Here is a 22,489-nt window from a genome sequence, read left to right as displayed (position 1 = left end):
ACTTTCCCAGAGTCAGCACTCAGCAGACCAATCACACTGAACCTGTATAAAGTTCACATTAAACTTTGCATGTCAGACTTTAATAAAACACATATTAATGAAACCATCAGTTCAACAAACTACTGAAAACAAAGTTTCTATATTTTACAAGACGTGAAGAAAAGGAGGAAACAGCAAATTCAGTCTGTTGGTGGTTTACGTCACAGACAATATCATTTCTCCCAAAAATAAAAACGACTTATAATTGAACAGTTTGTTATCGACCTGTGAACGTTTAGAGCTGCAACAGTTGATTAATCTGTTAAACTTGGTTTTCATTGACAAATTATTAACATAAGTCAAAGATTTTTTCTATCTTACCATTTCATGAACTGATGACTTCATCGTTAAAACGCAACAAATCTCACTTTGATTAAAATGTTCTTAACATCTCCAGCACTTATTAAAGTAGCTGTTCAGATATTTTCTCAGTGAATATTAAGTTTAACTTAACTGATATTTTGTCGTGTTCACTTATTTCATCTGTTCAAACTGTGACTCAGCGTCATGAGCTTTTTACTTTTATTTTTGGACAGAAACAGTTTTGTTTCAGAAGTTGTTCATGTGTTACATCATGACATCACTCAGCAGCTGAGTTTGTGTCAGGTGACTGTGAGTCATCAATCTTGTGACCTGAGTCTGAAATGAGTCAAGAGTCACAAGATGATTTCTCAACATGTGTAGTGATCGAGAGCTGGACCACAGATCAAGAAAATACATTTTTAATCACTGACATGTTCTCTGGATTTCTACTGTTACAGTAGAAACCATCCTGTTACCTGTGCGAGTGTCCTGGTCTCTGATTGGTTCTTCTGACAACCATTGAACTAGAATCAAAACTTGAAAACACAGTGTTTCCACAGAATCATTGGAATTTATTTCTACTTTTACACATGAAGGAATGAACATTTAAGATGATCAGAGATGATAACACTCAACTGAAAATGAAACATATCAATCATCAATAACTTCTGACTGTAGGCGTTATGTTTCCAATACAAAACAACTTTAAATAAAAAACTTTTAGCAGCAAATGACATCTGGTGTCACTGATGATGTCAGAGTGATGTCAGATGTAGAGGGGGTGGTACTGGCGGTGGGTGAGTCTCTTCCTGCAGGTCGGACATGTGTGCGATGATGTCAGAGCATCTCTCAAACACTGACTGCAGAACACATGACCACATTTAGTGGAAACAACCAATCGGCCGCTGTCAACAATCTGTGGAGGAAAGAACCAATCAGAGCTCAGGATACTTCCTGCTGTACAGGACTGTAACATGTGTGTTAGTCTCACCTCAGAGTACGAATCCAGACAGACGGGACAGCTGATTGTCCCGGGAGTCGACCTGAAACACGGCAAGAGACTGTTACTTTTCACTGTTACTTTACAGTTACTTTACACTGTTAATTTACTTAACACTGTTAATTTACTTTACACTGTTACTTTGCACATTACTGTTACTTCACACTGTAACTCTACACTCTACTGTTACTTTTACACTGTTACTTTACACTCTATTGTTACTTCACACTTTACTGTTACTCAACATTGTTTGTTTACACCCTACTGTTACTCTATACTGTACTGAGATTCAACTGCTACTTTACACTGTACTGACTGTTACCAATACTGTCAGTTAGTCAATCAACAAGTCAACTAACTTACAGTAGAGTGTAAATTTACAGTAGTCAGTAGTGTACACTTACAGTAGTCAGTAGAGTGTAAACTATCAGTAGAGTCAGTAGAGTGTAAACTATCAGTAGAGTCAGTAGAGTGTAAACTATCAGTAGAGTCAGTAAAGTGTAAACCAACAGTAGAGTCAGTAGAATTCAAACTAACTGTATTGTCACTTATTAGCAAACTTAACAGTAGAGTCAGTAGAGTGCAAACTAACAGTAGTCAGTAGAGTGCAAACTAACAGTAGAATCTCAGTAGAGTGTAAACTTAAAGTAGAGTCAGTAAAGTGTAAACTAACAGTATTGTCAGTTATTAGCAAACTAACAGTAGTCAGTAGAGTGTGATCTAACTAACAGATTCTAATATTAGTTAGTTTACACTATGATGACTCTACTGTTGAACGTGGACTCCGCTGTCAGCAGGGATCCATCTATCACCTGGGCCTGATACTAAAATAATGTCCTGATAGATAAGTCTAATACCTGGAGGTGTGTTCAGAGGACACTGTGCCAGCACTAAGGACATGAGGGGTGTCCTCGTCCTCGTCACTGCTGACGATGTAACTCTCACCTGTGGGGACTCTCCTGTTCTGAGGACCTGATGGAGGACAAGGTTCTTTAATCAAACTTTAGAACCACATGTCGTTTGTAAAGTCTGAGTAAAATAGATTTTACCTTCGTCCACCAGCTGGATCATAGGAGCAACAGAAACAAGAGAAGAAAAATCAGGTTGTAGATCAACACAGTGACTAAAACTCTAAGGAAAGGAAGGACTCGTTGACTGACTGACTGACTTGTTGACTGACTGAAGTATTGCAGACTGATTGACTTGTTGACTGACTGACTGACGGTATTGGTAACTGACTGATTGACTGACTTGTTGACTGACTGATTGACTTGTTGACTGACTGACTGACATGTTAACTGACTGACTGATTGACTTGTTGACTGAGTGATGACTTGTTGACTGAGTGATGACTTGTTGACTGACTGATTGACTTGAATGACTTGTTGACTGACTGATTGACTTGTTAACCTACTGATTGACTTGTTGACTGACTGATTGACTTGTTGAATGGCTGATTGACTGATGTTACCAGAACGGAGTCGTTGCTTGTGAGGTCGACCACGGCAGCTTCTGATCCTTCACAGGTCAGATCCACCACCTCCTCCACATCTGAACACATCAATTATTGATTAAGACATATCCATCACTTATTCTTTCATGGTAAACTATTCAATAACAGTAGAGTTCTGAACTGGACTGACAGCCTTCAGTGTTGTCCATCACATCGATGGTCTCTTGGGGGGGGGCAGGGTCCCCATCAGCTGTCCTCTTCGTTGCTCTGTTAGTGTTAGTCCTCCTGCCGTTAGCCGCTCTGCTGGTCTTGGTGCAGGGTCTGGAACCAAGAGGGCTTCCTGTGGTCCTCCTCTTCCTCTGAGCCTGAGGACAAACAGATGACATCACAGAAGTGGGAGGGGTTCATCCACCAGAACATGTAACCTGGGGAACGCCACCCCCCCTAAAAAGTAGCATAATCCTAATTTAAACACAGTAGTGCAATGAACACCTTGTGCTGTAACTGTCTCTTCTTTTAGGAGCAAACTAAAAACACTTTTTCACAAGCTTTTAGGGAGGTGTCAATTTTAAACTTTATTATTTTATTGCCTTATTGAAATACCTGTTTAATGCTTTGTTTTCATATAATACCCTTTTATTATTTGTTTTTGTCATGTATGATCTTTTGCTTTAGCTTTAAAGCACATTGAGTCTACGCCGTATGAAATGTGCTACATATAAATTAACTCGACTTGGGTTGCTACAAATTTTCCCATTACAAAATGTAAGACTTTTTCCAGACTTCTCGGTAGATCTTTCAGACCATGAAGATTAATGGGAGCTAGCACTTAGCATGCTAACGCCGACCAACAGAGTGAAACACCGCGGTGAGCAGTCAAAAGTCTGACTGTACTTTAACAGTTTCAGTGATTTATTGTCATTCAAACATATTAAGACATCAGGGAATGAAATGAACCAGGACCAGCAGCGTACACAATACATAACAGTTATTGCTAAAATAGACCCTTTAAGTAAATAAATAATAAATATATTGTTTATGGCATAATTATGGCCTTATTGTCTCACAAAAAGTAGCCATCGTGACGGGACTATGTACCTGTGTAACACAAGCACACTGTATTGTGCATGTTACTGGTGATTGGACAACTCTGAAACGGTTCCTCATTTAAAACTTCAAGGCTCAGGTAGGCCTGCAAGATATACATTATCGACTTATCGTACGATACATGAATATGAACTTAATAATTCTTATTGACCTCATTAACAGCCATTGTGTTTGTTGACATAAGAATGAATGTCAACAACACTCCAGCAAGCCTCGCTGCTTCTGTCCTCGCATCTGTTCTGGTCGTATGATCTGTTCTGGCCTAAACACAAGTCTAACTCTGGATAACAATTCTTTCAGCAGCGACACAAATCATCAGGACTTGCACCAACGACCAACCTCACATGATTCAGTATTACAGGCTGATAACATTGTTCATCGCAATAACTTCGGGGACAATATATCGTGCAACAAAAAGTGGTTATCGTGACAGGCCTAGGCTAGGGTTTCTGTTCTGTTCAATACATAAAAGTGCACATTGATTCAATAATCAATACATAAATCAAAGTGATTTCTGGCCCATCTGTAATTTAAGTAACTTGTAGAAAAAAAAAAACTAAGCTGTAAATAATTAGAAACTATACATCTGACCTCAGACCAGATCTGTGATTACTAATGAAGATGACTTCGTTAGTTACCATGGTTACTTGAGAGGAACACAGAACTGACAGCTTGTTCCTCTCACAGTCGATGAATCATAAAGGTTCATTTCATCTTAGACTTTCCGCTATTTTCATTTTTCACAAATTGTTGTCGCCGCTGCTTCAGAATTTTATTTAATGTCAGGAAGTCGCAATTACACAAATCTTTCATTTATGTTAGCATCATTATGGGATTTTTGTTGACTCTTAAATTATTGATTCATCTGCAGATTTATGTTATTGATTAACAGACAGATATATAGATAGATGTACTTTATTGATCCTAACTGATCATTGTTTTGAAGATTAAAAATATATTCAGATATCTCCTTCATTCATATCACTTCAAACAGATATATTATCAGAATTGCTTAATCAATGGGTTGATTTATCAGCTGATTGTTATTCATGTTCTGAATTTATTCGGTTTCTTTGCACTGTAATGAAATGAACAGATTTGATAATTGATCAAGCTTAGAAGCTTTATTAAGAAAACTTACAGAGCTGCTCATATCATCGGAGACACGGAGGCCAGAGGACTCGAGGGCTGAGGACAGGAAACAGACAGTTAATCACAATCGTCAAATAATAAATAATCGTCACAAATAAAATAATTTTAACTGATCAAACTGCCACTTCAAATATTGTAATTGATTATAGGTTAAGAGTTGATCAGACATTTAGCACCAGTTAGCCTGAGGCTAACACTGATGTTTAAATCAAACCTGTCCTCGTTGCTCTGGCCTTAGCGCTGGTTAGCTTCAACTAGCTTGTTAGCTGGAAGCGGATAAAGTAGGTGCTGTGAAAACATCACCGCCATTGAAAGAGATTCGCTGTGAGACTGTTTCATCGTCGGGTTCGTTAGACGACAACTCTGATTGACGACGTAAAGTATCAAGAGGTTTGACACAACTCCATTAGTAGTTAGCTTGTTAGCCTCACCTCCCTTAGCTCCGGGCTGTTCACGGGTAACAGGTAGCTAGCGGTTAGCTTGTTAGCCTCACCTCGCTTAGCTCCGGGCTGTTCACGGGTAACAGGTGGCTGCAGTTCCGCGTCAGTTTTCAAGGGTTTTGCTCGAAATGTCAGAAATAGAGAACAACGAACTCCAAACCGATTAATTCCCGCCAATCAGTTGATGCTAGCGTTAGCTGCTACCGGCACTGCTTCCGGAGCATCTTCTTCTCTGACGGAAGTAGGTGATAGATTATACTTGTCGGCGCCCCCTGCAGCCTCTCAGCGTGAAGTACAAGTCAGAGTATGCAGCTGCTCAGTTCATTCACGTTTTAATAAATACATTAATATAATCATTTAAGTGTTTGAGTGTTAATGAGGAAAATTATATTAACTTGGATGTGACCCCCCAACACACACACACACACACAAAGTACATGTGGGGTGGGGTCGAAATGTCCTTCCTCTCTACTGTTCCTTGACCTCAGTGGAAAACATCATGAGGTCAAAGGTGTCAAAAAGGATTCATAGGACTTATGAAAAGAGAATCCGACTCCACTGAGACTAAACAACGTCGTGATGTGATGGTGGATGTTGTTGATGCGTCTGTCGTGGTGAAAGGACACATTTCTGAAGATGAACTACAAAAACCTCAGCGGCTCCATCAGCATGTTTCAGTGTTTTATGATTCATATGAAACAGTAACTGACATCTGGGTGATATTCATACTCTTCTTCTTCATTTTGTCATTATACTTCTACTTCAGATTTAATAGTTTACGTCCGTGCATGTGGCGTCACATTTAATATCGCTGCCGCAATGAATTGTGGGTCTTTATCTCCTTACCCTCACAAAGGAAGCTCCAGTGTGTCCTCTGCTAAAGGAGATAGGAAAGGAAGCATTGACGCTCCTTTCCTAAGCACTTAGATAATCTGAACATTATCATGGTACTGATCAAATCCTTCAGGGTCACGTCAACATTTAGGAAACTTCCTAATTGAATTTGACAATTCAACCTCACCCCAGGTGTCCCAGTGATCCTTCACTTCCTGATCACGTGACTCTATGAACCCTCAGGTGTCCCAGTGATCCTTCACTTCCTGATCACGTGCCTCTATGAACCCTCAGGTGTTCCAGTGATCCTTCACTTCCTGATCACGTGACTCTATGAACCCTCAGGTGTCCCAGTGTGCCTCTGTTTGACTGTGACGTTTTCTCAGCTGGAGATTGTGATGACAGTTTACCCAGAGACGGAGCTCCTCAGATGGGTGACAGCTCCTGTCTTACCCCAGTCTGAGTCTGTGGACAAGCATAGGTGAAGTTTAGATGAGTCGACTCAACTTTTCAAAATTATACACGTTTTAAACCTCAAACTTTCCAGGTCTCAGATCTTCTCTTGTTTTCACAGTTTTATTCATCAGTTAAAATCCTTTAACTTCAGGCATGTTTCTTTTGCTTCAAATGTTTTAACCACAACATTTTTAGCAGTAAAATTCTGTTTTTATAATTAGGACCTTAAATTCTGTCTTCAGACTGAACTGAACAGGAAACAGGAAATAAACTCCCAACGACTCCCAGATAAACCTCAACAACATGTCCTGTTTCCATGGCAGCAACCCAGGTGAGCACCTGCAGCAGAAAACCTCAGGTGAGAACCAGTGGACTGAAATATTTCAGAATACAAGGATGATAGTGAAAACATCAAAATGTTATAATAAATATTCATTCATGTCCAGAAAAGAATGTTTTTGTCCGAGGAGATGCAGCAACTGTTTTATTATGGAAAGCCAAAGATTACATTTTTATATTTATAAAAACAAAGTCTGTTGACCTTGAGAAGTGAGAACTTAAAATCATGGTAACTAATGGCTGACTCCTGAGGACTCTCAGTTCATCTGTCCCGAGGATGACCGACTGATACTTATAATTATGTTTTGTAATCATAAGTATCAGCCTGGTAGAGACTAAAGCGGCGGTTGTACAACTGTCCTCTGGCTCTCTCTCTCTCCCACCCTCTCTCCTCTCTTCCCCCTCTCTCTCCTCCCACCTCTCCTCTCTTCACCCCAACCGGTGAAGAGAGATGCTCCGCCCACAACTGAGTCTGGTTCTGTCAGAGATTTCTTCCTGTTTAAAGGGAGTTTTTTCTCTCCACCGTCGCCAAGTGCTTTGCTCATTGTGGGATTTTTTGGGGTTTTCCCTGTAATATTGTAATATTGACCTCACTATGTAAAGTGCCTTGAGATAATGTATGTTGTGATATGGCGCTACACAAATAAAATTGAATTGAATCTGTCTCCTGACATCCGACAGGTCATCCGTCTCCTGAGGACCGTCAGTTCACCTGTCCCGAAGAAGACAGGTCACCTGTCCCCTGAAGACGACCGTCAGGAGACAGGTGACCTGACACAGGTGTTTACTTTGCATAACATTGAAAACATGAAGGTTGCTGATTGATCATTACTGATCGTTCTTGATCAGTCTGTTTTCACTGATCAATATTTAAATTTATTAAATCAATAATACTCACCAGTTTCCATCTTCAGTCTTTATTTCATCTATCATCAAGCTGATGCTTCACTTTTCTGTTTATTAATTATTTACTCTGAAGATTCACAGGATTGAAGATTAAAGTCAACAAAGACATCGATGATAAAATTATATTCAAATCAATGCGTTATCTGAAATCAGAATCAGAAACTGGACTTCATATTTTTATTTCACACATTTTTCAGATTGAACAAAAATGACGACATTAAAAAGAACTAGCACAGACACGAGACTGAGCCTTTCTGTTTCCTGTCTGGTACTTCCTGTTCAGACAGAGGCTAGTTAGCATGAAGCTAATTGTGGTTGCGCAGTTTTATAAAGAATCCAACATCAAACTCAATAAATAAGATAAACCTGGACCTCAGCCTGTCTGTGAACACAGGAGACTCCACCTGCTGACAGGTGCATTGTGGGTACTGTAGTGCTGAGCTGTGACCAGGTGCAGAGGGAGTGTTCGATTTGTGGCGGGGGACATCCGGCCAAGCCCTGCAGAGTCTGCTTTAGGGCCGGACCTTCATGAACGCCACTGGCAGAACTTCCCATTGGGCCGGAACGACTGAATGCAGCACGGCTGAGGAGCGAGAGAATCAAACTTTATTGATATCTATCCAAAGTTACATAATGTTAAAAGTGAATTGAAGACTAATGCATCAAAATGACCAATCATTGAAAAGAAAACAATGAAAGATAAGATATTCAAAAAATTAAAACAAATGAAATTAGGAACAACACAAAATAAGTTATACTACGATTGTAAAAGGACAAATATAGTAAAAGAAATAATCAATAATGAAAAGTAAATATAAATAATAAAACACGAGCCTCTGAGTCCAACAAGTGTCTCAAACTAATAAAACGATTTAAAAATCAACATGTACAGTTAGAGGGAAGGTGCGGTGAGGTGTGATGTCATGATACAGTACAGTGAACATGTGTAAACACGTGTCCACTAAATAAAATCAAAGACTCATTAATATTAGAGCTTCATTTGATTCTGTAACTGACCATCAATAGATACTATGTGTTTTGTAAGAACTATGATCCAAACACTGATCAATATTAATCATGGTGATCAATCAACAGTTCGGTGTGATTGATGACGTCACACATTAACTTCTCTCCTATGCTTCAGCAGCAGAAACAGCCTGACCATGGTAACCAGGTAGATCACCTTGGTAACCATGTAGATCACCGTGGTAACCAGGTAGCCACTCTTATAATAATAATAATAATAATAATAATAATAATAATAAATTTCATTTATAGAGCACTTTTCATTGCTAAAAGCAATGTCAATGTACTCTTATTCCATTATTTATGCAGCCCAGCACAAATGAGAAGAAACCATTGTTCTCCAGATCACATGACTGACGGATACACCTGTAATCCAGTACCTGATTGTGTGTATGTGTGTGTATTTACCTGTGTGCAGATCTAAGTGGATGAGAAAGTCATGTGATCCACCTGGTTCATCTTCAAGTGGTTGTCGAGGATCTGACAAATCTCCTGGATGTTCGGGACATAACCTGACTGCAGCTTTGACCAGACTGGGACATCTGACAGACAGAGGGGACCATATTCAGCGTTACACCAGGAAGTTACAATAGGAGACAGGACCATATTCAATGTTACACCAGGAAGTTACAATAGGAGACAGGACCATATTCAGCGTTACACCAGGAAGTCACAATCAGAGACAGGATCATATTCAGAGTTACACCTTCTAAATCCCTTGAGATTAATCTGCATTAATGGGATCAAACTCCACCTCCTCCTTATCTTCCTTCAATCAGACTCACAGTTAAGAGTGATGTCATGATATTTTGGACCAATCAACTCACCATTCAGAATGACCTCGAAGGCTCCAGTCGACAGGAAGTGAGTCTCCATCATATTGCAGAGGAAGAAGGCCATGAGACAGGAGAAGATCTGAACAAATAGTCATGAGATTTAAGAGCAGTCCCCATGGTAACCAAGTGCAGCATCGGTTGCCATGGTAACGGTGGTAACAAGTACCTTGTTGTCCTGACTCCAGGTCCAGACTCTAGGAGTCTGGAGAGCGAGGAGGAGGAAGGGATTCTGACCGCTGACGATCAGGAGGATGGAGAGGAGCTTCAGGTAAGAGACCAGGTTACCGACACACCTGTGGGGGAGGGAGGGGGAGATGTACTGTTGTAAAATGTCTGCTTCACACACACACACACACACACACACTCACTCTCTCTCACTCACTCACACTCACACACACACACACACACCTACCTGTTGAAGGGGGTTGGGGGGTAGTTTCCTCCCTCGATGCGGACATCGGGGTACAGTCTGCTGATGGTGTGAGAGTACTCCTGAAAGACTTTACTGTAACCTCAGGAGATACTGAAAAGCATACAGGACAGGAGAAGAAAATGTACAGGACAGGTGTCTCAGGTGATGTTATCACTAGTGTTCAGCTCGGAGTTCAGGTGTGAACAGGTGAACGGTGTGAGTGTGTCCTGGGCCGCCTCCTCAGCTGACGACCTGTTAGGTACCCTGTTAGCTAACTGTCTGTTAGATGAGCCTGTAAGACGTTATGCTAGCAGGTAGCCTGTTAGCTAAATGTCTGTTAGATGAGCCTGTTAGACGTTATGCTAGCAGGTAGCCTGTTAGCTAACTGTCTGTTAGATGAGCCTGTAAGACGTTATGCTAGCAGGTAGCCTGTTAGCTAACTGTCTGTTAGATGAGCCTGTAAAACGTTATGCTAGCAGGTAGCCTGTTAGCTAACTGTCTGTTAGATGAGCCTGTAAGACGTTATGCTAGCAGGTAGCCTGTTAGCTAACTGTCTGTTAGCTGAGCCTGTAAGACGTTATGCTAGCAGGTAGCCTGTTAGCTAGCCGACTGGTAGCCTGTTAGCCAATAGCCCCCATGCTAACGAACTCACCAATACTGGAACCGGAGCACCGGCCCGGTGTACAGGGAGGGTTTGGCGGGTTTCCCGGGCTCTGTGACCGGTGGGGAGAGGCCGGGGCTGTCGGCCGGAGGGTGTCCGCGCTGCGGGCTCGATCTACAGAGGTAGATGTCCCGGACCGTGAGAGCCGTGAAGAGCAGCAGAGCCGCCAGCAGGCCCACCTGGCTGTACTCCGCCATGTCTGCTGTCTGTCAGCGGGAAGCTACAGATTGAGACTTCGCAATAAAAGACAAATAGAGATATAAATTAAATTAAAAAGGGGAACAGCTCCGTCATCCCCTCTTATTTGCTTTGGCCATCGAGCCTTTAGCAGAAGCTATTAGGCAAAATTCAAATATTCAGGTATTAAAAACAACATAAGATGTTATTGACGATGACGGAGCTCAGTAAATCTTTACCAGCCTTGATTGAGTGTATCACAGACGTTGGCCTAAAATCTGGATACAAAGTACATTTTGACAAATCAGACAAAGTGCCACTGGGCATCGTAGAAGCGCTGAAGCTGAGTTTTGCTTCATCTGGATTTTTGTGTTTGGGAGTTCAAATCGCTCCTATACTCAATCAGCTGTACGTAGAAAATATCAACCATGGATAAAGAAGCAAGACACAAGATGGAGGAACCTCCATGTGTCTTGCTATTTAGATAAACCTAATTTACTATTCTTTTAATCTGGAATATGTTATTGTTTCTAGTTTTCTCAATCAAAACAACATCAACTGGTGACAGTAATAATTTAATGAAATTATATCTTCATGTTAAAATTCGTGTTTCATGTTTGATTGTGAAAGTATGGGTGTCTTTTTTCCGGTTTGATTTTAGTAGCTTCTGACTAAAATTTTGTCATAATATATTTTTTTGGTTTAGACTTTTATTCTGAAACATCTATTTGTGACGTCACATTTACCCGACACGCGGCTGTAAACAGTATGACGTCATATGTGTGTGACGCTGAGTTGCCGGCGAATGGAGGGATGAAGGTGAAATAGAAAATAAAACACAGATGTTTTCTTCTTCTTAAACCGGGAACAGATCACCTGATATCTGACGTCACAAAGGTGCGTTCATCGTCATTTACGCCGGTGGAATGATCGTCAGTGGTTTTGGTTCCGTTTGTGCTCAGTTGGTTTGTTCTGCGCGGTCAGAGATGACGTTCTGTTTACATGTGCGTAACATGTTTATGTTGTCGTCATCAGAGTTTAACTGCTACGTCATTCACAGAACATCCGGTTGATCATTCAGTCTAAAAACTCTCCTGTCCTGGAACATTTCCTTTCCTCACTTCGTCTCTTTTCCTCACTTTCGTCTCTTTTCCTCACCATGTCTCCTTGTGAGGACATATGTGAGGATCTGTAATGGTCTGTGATGGTCTGTGTGGGTTTGGGATGGTCTGTAATGGTCTGTAATGGTCTGTGATAGTCTGTGTGGGTTTGGGATGGTCTGTAATGGTCTGTAATGATCTGTGAGGGTCTGTAATGGTCTGTGATGGTCTGTGATGATCTGTAATGATCTGTGTGGGTTTGGGATGGTCTTTGATGGTCTGTGATGGTATGTGATGGTCTGTGTGGGTTTGGGATGGTCTGTAATGGTCTGTGTGGGTTTGGGATGGTCTGTAATGATCTGTAATGATCTGTGTGGGTCTGTGAGGGTCTGTAATGGTCTGTGATGGTCTGTGATGATCTGTAATGATCTGTGTGGGTTTGGGATGGTCTTTGATGGTCTTTGATGGTCTGTGATGGTCTGTAATGGTCTGTGATGGTCTGTGTGGGTTTGGGATGGTCTGTAATGGTCTGTGATGATCTGTAATGATCTGTAATGATCTGTGTGGGTTTGGGATGGTCTGTAATGGTCTGTGATGGTCTGTGTGGGTTTGGGATGGTCTGTAATGGTCTGTAATGGTCTGTAATGATCTGTAATGATCTGTGTGGGTCTGTGAGGGTCTGTAATGGTCTGTGATGGTCTGTGATGATCTGTAATGATCTGTGTGGGTTTGGGATGGTCTGTGATGGTCTGTGATGGTCTGTGTGGGTTTGGGATGGTCTGTGATGGTCTGTAATGATCTGTAATGATCTGTGTGGGTTTGGGATGGTCTGTGTGGGTCTGTGAGGGTCTGTTATGGTCTGTAATGGTCTGTAATGATCTGTGTGGGTTTGGGATGGTCTGCTATGGTCTGTGATGGGGAGACATCTTTAATCCTGTTTCTCTTTGTGTTTCAGGACTTTGGCGGGGGTCACCATGTTGAGTATTGGGGGGTTGGTGAGGTCTCGCCTCCTGCAGCTTCCTGTTCGAGGAGTCTGTTCTGCTGTGATCCACAGGAAGTCACCTGCACCTGGTCTCACCTGGTCTACACCTGCCTCTGCTGGACTCCTCCCACCTGTCAGGACTGCGTCAGGTGTCAGTGGTGGCGATGTACCAGCTGATTCAGGAGGTTTTGTTACCGGTTCGTCTGGCTGGTACAGCGGACTGGCGGACTCCGCTCCGGTTCACCTGTGTGAGCATTTCCTGGTGAGCGTGCAGCAGGTGTGCGGGTTGCCGTGGTGGCTGAGTATCATCGCGGTGACATTGTCAGTCAGGACGCTCATCACTCTGCCGCTTGCCGCCTACCAGCTGGTCATCATCTCCAAGGTCAGGGGGGGCTGATACATCACAACATGTTAACAACACGTTACCTTTAAAACATGCTAATGACACATGACCTTTAAAACATTTTAACCTAACCGTTACCTTTAAAACATGTGTACGACACGTTACCATTAAAACATGTTAACGACACGTTACCAACACAACTTGTTAACAACACATTAGCAACACAAAATGTTTACAACACGTTACCAAGACAACATGTTAACAACACGTTACCAACACAACATGTTAACAACACGTAACCATTAAAACATGTTAACAACACGTTACCATTAAAATATGTTAACAACACGTTACCAACACAACATGTTTACAACACTTTACCATTTAAAGTTGTTAACAACACGTTACCATTAAAACATGTTGACAACACGTTACCATTAAAACATGTTTACAACACTTTACCAATAAAACATGGTAACAACACTTTACCAACACAACATGTTAAACAACACATTACCAACATGTTAACAACAGGTTACAACACATGTTAACAACACATTACCATTTAAACATGTTCACAACATGTTAAGATGGTTTGTGTCATTTGAGGTCGTTCCTTTCACACTGGTGTATGTCTTCATGTTTCTGCTCAGTTTGGTTTCAGTCATGAACTATTGATTAGTTTGATTATTGTATTGATTTCTAACCTTTCAGCTTCATCGTTAAAACACGTTTGAGTTTATGAAAGTTTCCTCCAGTTTCAGTGACATCTCAAGTGGTTGACTGTGGGCGGAGCTCTCTGCTGAAACTCCTCCCACTCACCTGTTCCTCAGTCACAGGTGTGATCAATCCTCAGGGTCACATCACGCCCCTCCATCATGGTATCCATAGTAACCTACAGGTGATGTGCAGGTGGAGGCGCTGCAGGTGGAGATCTCTGAGCTGGCGAAGAGGCTTGGATACGAAGTTTCAGTCCGAGCGAGAGAGAGAGGCTGGACGGACAAACAGAGCCGGTAACAAACAAACTAACAGCCGGACAGTTCCCTTGTTCTCCGATGTTCTCTGATGTTTTCTCTCGATCTCTGATGTTCTCTCTCGATCTCTGATGTTCTCTCTCGATTTCTGATGTTCTCTCTTGATCTCTAATGTTCTCTCTTGTTCTCTAATGTTCTCTCTTGTTCTCTGATGTTCTCTCATGATCTATGATGTTTTCTCTTGATCTTTGATGTTTTCTCTTGATCTCTGATGCTCTCTCTTGTTCTCTGATGTTCTCTTGTGATCTATGATGTTCTCTGATGTTCTCTGAAGTTCTCTCTTGATCTCTGATGTTCTCTACTGTTGTCTCTTGATCTCTGGTGTTTTCCGATGTTCTCTATTGATCTCTGATGTTCTCTTTTGATCTCTTATATTCTCTCTTGTTCTCTGATGTTCTCTCTTCTCTGATGTTCTTTGATATTCTCTCTTGTTCTCTGATGTTCTATGATGTTCTATGATATTATCTATTGTTCTCTGATGTTCTCTAATGTTCTCTGGTTTTCTCTCTTGATCTCTGATGTTCTCTCTTCTTCTCTGATGTTCCAGGATGTTCTCTGATGTTTTATGGTATTCGCTACTGTTCTCTGATGTTCTCTCTTGTTCTCTGATGTTCTCTGATTTTCTCTCTTGTTCTCTGATGCTCTGTCTCTTGTTCTTTTGTTCAGGTTCCAGTTCCAGAAGAACCTGCGTCGCCTCGTGTCTCAGCTCTACATCAGAGACAACTGTCACCCCTTCAAAGCCAGTCTGCTGGTCTGGGTTCAGCTGCCCCTGTGGATCAGCCTCTCTCTGGCCCTCCGGAACCTGAGCCTGGATCAGTCTGGTAAGAAGTGAGGACCAGAGTCTGGATCAGTCCTGTTCCAGGACTTAGACCTGTGTATCGTTTGTGCAGCGCTGCAGTGTGGACTCTCAGCAGGGGGCGCTCTGTGGTTCCCTGACCTCAGCTCACCTGACTCAACTTGGATCCTGCCGGTCTGTCTGGGACTCACCAACCTGCTCATCGTAGAGGTCAGTGTGTCAGCAGGTGTGTGATCACATAACCTATGATGTTGTTCATCCAACTTCCTGTCTTCTTCTTCTTCAGGTGTTTTCTCTCCAGAGACTCCGTCCCACTCGCTTCCAGAAGCTGCTGTTGAACTGCATCAGAGGGTTCTCCGTCCTGATGATCCCCATCGCAGCTACTGTCCCGTCTGTGAGTACACAACCCTGTCCGTCTTTTACTCTCCGTCTGTCAGTGTCTGTCTGTTACTGTCTGTCTGTCAGTGTCTGTCTGTTACTGTCCCTCTGTCAGTGTCGGTTTGTTACTGTCCGTCTGTTACTGTCCGTCTGTCAGTGACCGTCTGTTTCTGTCCGCCTGTAACTCTCCGTCTGTTACTGTTTGTCTGTCAGTGTCTGTCTTTTACTGTCTGTCTGTCAGTGTCCGTCTGTTACTGTCCGTCTTTTACTGTCCGTCTGTTACTGTCCATCTTTCAGTGTCCGTCTGTTATTGTCCGTCTGTTACTGTCCGTCTTTTACTGTCCGTCTGTTACTGTTTGTCTGTCAGTGTACGTCTGTAACTGTCCATCTGTCAGTGTCCGTCTGTTATGTCCGTCTGTTACTGTCCGTCTTTTACTGTCCGTCTGTTACTGTCTGTCTTTTACTGTCCGTTTGTTACTGTCTGTCTGTGTCCGTCTGTCAGTGTCCGTCTGTCAATCTCCGTCTGTCAGTGTCCGTCTGTCAGTGTCCGTCTGTCAGTGTCTGTCTGTCAGTTCTCATCTGTCAGTGTCCTTCTGTCAGTGTCCGTCTATTACTGTCCGTCTGTCAGTGTCCGTCTATTACTGTCCATCTGTCAGTGTCCGTCTGTCAGTGTCCGTCTATTACTGTCCGTCTGTCAGTGTCCGTCTGTCAGTGTTCGTCTGTCAGTGTCCGTCTGTCAGTTCTCATCTGTCAGTGTCCGTCTGTCAGTGTCCGTCTGTCAGTTCTCATCTGTCAGTGTCCGTCTGTCAGTGTCCGTCTGTCAGTTCTCATCTGTCAATGTCCGTCCGTCAGTCCATCACGTCTATGTCTGGGGGGTTTGGATTATTAATTTCTTATGTCCTACAGTAACATTATTGATCGCTGAACCGTTGTAAAAGTAAAAATATAGATAAAGATCTTTTTGAGTGTTATTGACTCAAAGTTACAGTCACACATTCACACACAAACACACACACTGAAGAGCTGTCAGAGGTCGGCATGCCAACTAGGGGAAGCTGGGATCGAACCGCCGACCTTCAGTTAGTGGACGACCTTCAGGTCTCAGTGTCTCCAGAGTTCGTGTTGAGATCCGTTCACATTCCTTCAGATTAAACACATACAGACACGTTTCGTCCGCCTGCAGCTTTGAGACATGTTCACATTCCTCACTTCTCTGTTTTCATCAGAACTAATTCACTGGGGTAGTGAATTAAGACTTTAGTTTTCTTCTTGTCCCCCCACAGTCCATGGCTCTGTACTGGTTCACCTCCAGTCTGTTGGGATTCAGTCACAACCTCGTCCTTCGTTCTCCTACGATCCTCAAACTCCTCAAACTCCCTCCTCACTCTGACTCTCCGTACAGAGACCTGCTGTCTGCACTCGTCTCCAAATACTCCAGACGAATACCCTGAGTACCTGAGTACTAGTACTCTTACTGCTCCGACCAATGAGAAGAGACCGTGATGTAAATAAATAAAACTTCAAATGTGATTCAAAACATTGGCATGTGTTTCATTGATTCATTGATCTGTGATGTCATCAGTTTGTTAACATAAACATCTGTAACATCCTGTTCTGTTGTTTGAACAATAACAGAATCAAGAATCAACCTGACCTTTGTCCCAGAAACATTTCCTGTTTATCATTTTCTCACAGACGATCAACAGCCTGAAAACTGTTAGTCTCAGAAGCGTTTGAGTTTAGAATCTGACGAAAAATGACAAATATTTTCAGTTTCACTTTTTAGTGGACTTTAGAGGATTGTAACATGACTGTAGTGGACTGAAGAGGATTGTAGTGGTCTATACTGGATTGTAGGGGACTGTATATGACTGTCGTGGACTAGAGGATTGAAGTAGTCTATCCTCCTCCAGCTCCTCCTCTCTGACTGATCCAAGGTCTGAGGCGGAGTCATCAACTCTACATGTTCACTGTCTGCAGATCAGATCTCAGACTGCTACAGAGTCCAGATCAGAGTCCAGATCAGAGTCCAGGTCAGAGTCCAGATCAGATCTCAGACTGCTACAGATTCCAGATCAGAGTCCAGATCAGAGACCAGGTCAGAGTCCAGATCAGATCTCAGACTGCTACAGAGTCCAGGTCAGAGTCCAGATCAGATCTCAGACTGCTACAGATTCCAGATCAGAGTCCAGATCAGAGTCCAGGTCAGAGTCCAGGTCAGAGTCCAGATCAGATCTCAGACTGCTACAGAGTCCAGGTCAGAGTCCAGGTCAGAGTCCAGATCAGAGATCTCCATCAGACCACAATGAAGTCTTTCATCCTCTTTCTGTGTCTGGTTCCGGTCCTCTCGAACCTCTCGATCCTTCCGGTCCACTCTGTCCGGGTCTCGGCGGGTCCTGGCTGCGGACCGTGTGCCCCGGACCAGTGCGCCCCCCTCCCGGCGGAGGGATGTCCCGCCGGTTCTCTGCTGGACTCCTGCGGCTGCTGCTCGGTGTGCGCCGCCGCGGAAGGAGCGCTTTGCGGCGGACGTCGCGCGGCAACGCGCCGCTGCGGCTCCGGGCTCGAGTGCGTCAGAAGCGATGAGAACAAGAAGAACAAGCTGGGCACGTGCGCCTGTAAGAGCAACTATGACGTCTGCGGCACCGACGGGATGACGTACAGGAGCGGCTGCGCGCTGAAGAGCGCCAGCCTGACAGCCCAGACCGAGGGAAAAGAACCCATCAACGTCCAGAACAAGGGCCGTTGCGCCACAGGTGAGAGTGACGTCATACAGGTGAGAGTGACGTCATATGATGAGACTGATTGACCAGGAAATGATCACATGTGCTGTATTGATGAGATAAGTGTCTGATCAATGATCAGCTGACATGAGCTTCAGATTCCTGTTTCATCCTGATCATCTGAACCAGACTTCATGTAAATGATTTAACTGACAGGCTCCTGCCTGCCTGTCTGTCTGTCCATCTGTCTGCCTGTCTGTCTCCTCTGTCTGTCTGTCTGTCTGCCTCTCTGTCTGCCTGCCTTTCTGTCTGTCTGCCTGCCTTTCTGTCTGTCTGCAGCTCCAGTCATCGTCACTGCCCCAGGTGAGGTCTACAATGTGAGCGGCTCACAGGTGTACCTGAGCTGTGAGGCGGTGGGTGTGCCCACACCTGTCCTCACCTGGAAGAAGGTGAGTTTTATTTACAAAGTGTGAAATGTCGTCGGACATCGAACCTTTGTATCAGCTTGTTTTGTAAGTAAATATTAAATAAAACATTTCATAATCAGGCCTGATGTCACCAGTGGGCGTGGCTACTAACCGCACTTCTAGGATGATATCATATCCATCACTCTGATCAAATGACCAAGCATCAGGTGTGTTCAGGTGTGATCAGTTGTGTTCGGGTGTTCTCAGTTGTGTTTGGGTGTGATCAGTTGTGTTCAGGTGTGTTCAGGTGTGTTCAGTTGTGATCATGTGTGATCAGTTGTGTTCAGGTGTGTTCAGGTGTGTTCAGTTGTGATCATGTGTGATCAGTTGTGTTCAGGTGTGTTCAGTTGTGTTCAGGTGTGTTCAGGTGTGTTCAGTTGTGATCATGTGTGATCAGTTGTGTTCAGGTGTGATCAGGTGTGATCAGTTGTGTTCAGGTGTGTTCAGTTGTGAGAGAAGTGAAGATGAGACCAGGAGGAAACGAGTAGCAGCCTGTTTCTGAATCTGTCAGATACAAAATCAAGGGAAGAAAAATGTTTCTGTCAAAGAGACGAGTTTGTGCACGTGGACGTTTGTCAAAGTCAAACCTGAACGTGACGCAGCTCCAGGTCTCAGACAGTCTGTCAGTTTCCTGTGGCTCTTTGCAACGGTGTTGGGGGTTTTGGTTCTGGACTGATGTCATCTGCATAACACTGTACATTTATGTGATGTCATCCTTCATCCTCCATGATGATGATGGTAATGGTGAGTGTCTTCCTTTAGGTCCTCAGTGGGAAGAAGAAGATGGAGCTTCTTCCTGGAGACAGAGACAATCTGGCGATTCAGACCAGAGGAGGACCAGAGAAACATGAAGTGACCGGCTGGGTTCTGGTGAGTAAACAACATATATACAGTTTATATGGTATACATGTTGTATACACATTATTATGATATGTACATGTTGTATAGACATTATTATGATATGTACATGTTATACACATTATTATAATATGTACATGTTGTATACACATTATTATAATATCTACATGTTGTATACACATTATTATAATATCTACATGTTGTATACACATTATTATGATATGTACATGTTGTATACACATTATTATGATATGTACATGTTGTATACACATTATTATGATATGTACATGTTATCCACATTATAATATGTACATGTTGTATACACATTATTATAATATCTACACATTATTATAATATGTTCATGTTGTATACACATTATTATAATATCTACACATTATTATAATATCTGCATGTTGTTTACACATTATTATAATATGTTCATCTTATACACATTATTATAATGATGTTCATGTTATATACATATTATTATAATAGCTTCTTTACCAAACAATGCCTGACAACAACCACAAACACACAATTACAATAACAGCATAGTTTGTATATATCATATTTTATATATCATATTTTCATCTTGTAATAATGTACCTTTAGTTGTGGGCTAGTGTGTAGGTGTTTCCCACGGTTGTTTTCAGAGCAGAACATAAGTTAGAATTTAGATACACAACACATATTTTAAGAGATAAACATACGTTATCATTTACTCACATACGTGATGTCATTACTCCAGCTCTGGTGGTCCAATCACAATGAACCGTTGTGTTTTCATTTCAGATCTCTCCTCTGACCAAAGCAGAAGAAGGATCCTATGAGTGTCACGCCACCAACTCTAAAGGTGAAGCCTCAGCTGTTGGCACCATTCACCTGGTCCAGTCCGCCGATGACATCATCGTCAAGACAGGTAAAGACATCATCATCAAACAATGTAACCTTACTGTCAGGAAAGGTCATGACAACAGCATAAATAAACAAATAAACAAACAAACACACGATGCAGAGATGAGATGAACTGTCAACAAAGATTGAACATGAGACAGAAATAAAGATGGATGATGCATCTCCACTTACTCCCACTGACTCCCATTTTGAGTCCGAAACCAACTTTATCAACAATCTCTAATTCCTGATTTAGAAAACATCGACGGTCCATGAAAGTCACTCTAGTTAAACTTTGAACATTTTAATATTAATCTGACAGGTATATTCACAGGAAGTAATAATTTGAAAATCACACAAAAACCCTGACTGATGATGTTATTTCCTTTCAGTGACAAAAGAAGACGAACTGTGATCAGCTGATCAAAACGAAGACGACATCAATTTTTTTTTACTTTGAGGGGATTTCATCTGAAAGTAAAATCAATTTTCTTTTTTCTTTTAAACAGTTAACCTTTGTAGTTAAGTTAGTTTGTAGTTTAACATTTTTAGTGTAGTTTAGTTTAATGAGTCACCTCCTTTCAACAGACAAGATGTCTGAATTCTAATTTTTAGTTTTCCCTCTAATTCAATCAGACTTTTATTATGGAAATATCAAGGTCCCCATAGCAGCAGTAACAGCGTTTCCTGGAAATGTAGCTTGTCTGCTTCATGTAAGAATAAAAACCTGACACTTTAAAATCAGAGATGTTTTATGATTTCTGATACAAACGACCAGTTTAATTTAATGTGACATTCTCAGATGGGGAAAATTTTACTTTATTGATCATAAATGCCATGTTCAATATTATGACAGTTCTCTGAGCTTCAGTTTGTTTTGTGGAGACTGAAAATACTTTCTTGTTTTTCTCTGAATAAAATCAAATCTTTCACTGTAAAAATGTATTTTTTTTTAGTTGTGAAACTGATCAAAAATCAATATTTTCAGCTTCTTAAAACCATTGCAGCCACATGACTTCTAAACAACTGGAATTAGGAATCTGGATCTGGCCTTGTCCACCACGAGCCCACTTGGTGGACACGGTCTGAAACACGATGATGTAAGACACTTAGATTACACAGATGGAACTGGTCAGAACCGGTTAATCGGACCACACCACGTTTACCTGGGTCACACTGACAGACCAGATGGAACTGGTCAGTCTGCCGGCCTCTATCATCAAACAGCTGACACCGATGGCAGAACCACCATTGCCAGGTAACCATGACAACACCTCTGTGGCAGTCGGTCACCAATTCACCAACCATCGCTCTGGGTTCCAGCTCGAGACTCAGCTCATCGTTATACACTGTTGCATTATAGACTGGCTGTATCATATTGTCTCTCACTATTACTCACATCATAACATTTCTAATGACTCAATGATCGATTATCAGTTATTGATCATTCACTGTAGAAGTAATTCTTAAGTAATATTTTAGTTAAACCCAATTGTTTCATTTGTGTTCCACTGAATCCGTTCATCGTGATCATACGAGACGGATGAAGATTAAATTGTGAGAATATATATTTGATGCGATAGGAACTGGTGCAATATTCCATATAACGCTGCACTACATTAAAAAGTCTGAGACATCAAACATGTTGAACTGAAAGAAAACTAAAAATTCACATTGAAATTTCAGTTCTGTCGTGAACACGATGGATCTGACTATTATATTAAACCTTGTCTGTTGACGTGTTGTGTTCAACCAATGAAGAGTCAGAAACAAAAC

General features: G+C 42.1%; 4 protein-coding genes and 1 long non-coding RNA gene across 15 annotated transcripts; 3 read left to right on the top strand and 2 right to left on the bottom strand.

Annotated features, from left to right (window-relative positions):
* Positions 1 to 893: 893 nt before the first annotated feature.
* rnf4 (ring finger protein 4) lies at positions 894 to 5,749 on the bottom strand. Of its 7 annotated transcripts, XM_035649288.2 has the most exons (9): positions 5,486 to 5,520; positions 5,269 to 5,342; positions 5,044 to 5,090; positions 2,986 to 3,160; positions 2,757 to 2,893; positions 2,392 to 2,404; positions 2,200 to 2,314; positions 1,334 to 1,385; positions 894 to 1,258 (listed from the first exon to the last, which is right to left on the bottom strand). In XM_035649288.2, exons 3-9 carry the CDS (start codon positions 5,053 to 5,055, stop codon positions 1,109 to 1,111), a joined length of 654 nt encoding a protein of 217 aa, XP_035505181.1. In that variant the 5' UTR covers positions 5,056 to 5,090; positions 5,269 to 5,342; positions 5,486 to 5,520; the 3' UTR covers positions 894 to 1,108. The 7 variants fall into 7 exon arrangements, with proteins under 7 accessions (XP_035505181.1, XP_035505184.1, XP_035505178.1 ...); XM_035649291.2 differs by lacking the exons at positions 5,269 to 5,342; positions 5,486 to 5,520 and adding an exon at positions 5,548 to 5,749 and having other exon boundaries at positions 2,288 to 2,314; XM_035649285.2 differs by lacking the exon at positions 5,269 to 5,342 and having other exon boundaries at positions 5,486 to 5,746.
* Positions 5,312 to 8,020, top strand: LOC118319146. 2 transcript variants are annotated; one of them, XR_004795905.2, is made up of 4 exons: positions 5,312 to 5,444; positions 6,674 to 6,809; positions 7,027 to 7,142; positions 7,805 to 8,020. It is a non-coding gene; the product is annotated as an uncharacterized LOC118319146 (long non-coding RNA). The 2 variants fall into 2 exon arrangements; XR_004795906.2 differs by having other exon boundaries at positions 5,333 to 5,444; positions 6,623 to 6,809.
* Positions 8,021 to 8,192: 172 nt separating this feature from the next.
* selenot2 (selenoprotein T, 2) lies at positions 8,193 to 14,527 on the bottom strand. Of its 3 annotated transcripts, none has more exons than XM_035649281.2 (7): positions 14,389 to 14,527; positions 10,956 to 11,197; positions 10,304 to 10,414; positions 10,058 to 10,184; positions 9,883 to 9,970; positions 9,506 to 9,597; positions 8,193 to 8,612 (listed from the first exon to the last, which is right to left on the bottom strand). In XM_035649281.2, exons 2-7 carry the CDS (start codon positions 11,159 to 11,161, stop codon positions 8,556 to 8,558), a joined length of 681 nt encoding a protein of 226 aa, XP_035505174.1. In that variant the 5' UTR covers positions 11,162 to 11,197; positions 14,389 to 14,527; the 3' UTR covers positions 8,193 to 8,555. The 3 variants fall into 3 exon arrangements, with proteins under 3 accessions (XP_035505174.1, XP_035505173.1, XP_035505175.1); XM_035649280.2 differs by lacking the exon at positions 14,389 to 14,527 and adding an exon at positions 12,018 to 12,291; XM_035649282.2 differs by lacking the exon at positions 14,389 to 14,527 and adding an exon at positions 12,018 to 12,282 and having other exon boundaries at positions 9,464 to 9,597.
* On the top strand, positions 11,888 to 17,311 carry LOC118319140 (cytochrome c oxidase assembly protein COX18, mitochondrial). 2 transcript variants are annotated; one of them, XM_035649277.2, is made up of 8 exons: positions 11,888 to 12,038; positions 13,197 to 13,605; positions 14,479 to 14,579; positions 15,148 to 15,168; positions 15,267 to 15,421; positions 15,491 to 15,606; positions 15,683 to 15,790; positions 17,058 to 17,311. In XM_035649277.2, exons 2-8 carry the CDS (start codon positions 13,216 to 13,218, stop codon positions 17,223 to 17,225), a joined length of 1,059 nt encoding a protein of 352 aa, XP_035505170.1. In that variant the 5' UTR covers positions 11,888 to 12,038; positions 13,197 to 13,215; the 3' UTR covers positions 17,226 to 17,311. The 2 variants fall into 2 exon arrangements, with proteins under 2 accessions (XP_035505170.1, XP_035505171.1); XM_035649278.2 differs by lacking the exon at positions 15,148 to 15,168.
* A 256-nt stretch (positions 17,312 to 17,567) lies between these two features.
* On the top strand, positions 17,568 to 21,654 carry igfbp7 (insulin-like growth factor binding protein 7). The gene is made up of 5 exons (XM_035649279.2): positions 17,568 to 18,527; positions 18,834 to 18,943; positions 19,724 to 19,831; positions 20,612 to 20,738; positions 21,106 to 21,654. Exons 1-5 carry the CDS (start codon positions 17,738 to 17,740, stop codon positions 21,126 to 21,128), a joined length of 1,158 nt encoding a protein of 385 aa, XP_035505172.2. The 5' UTR covers positions 17,568 to 17,737; the 3' UTR covers positions 21,129 to 21,654.
* Positions 21,655 to 22,489: the final 835 nt, after the last annotated feature.

This window comes from Scophthalmus maximus, chromosome 9 (assembly GCF_022379125.1).
Source record: "Scophthalmus maximus strain ysfricsl-2021 chromosome 9, ASM2237912v1, whole genome shotgun sequence".
Classification (NCBI taxonomy): Eukaryota; Metazoa; Chordata; class Actinopteri; order Pleuronectiformes; family Scophthalmidae; genus Scophthalmus; species Scophthalmus maximus.
Note: the sequence above shows the minus strand (reverse complement) of the source record. Positions and strands in the feature narration are given on the sequence as shown.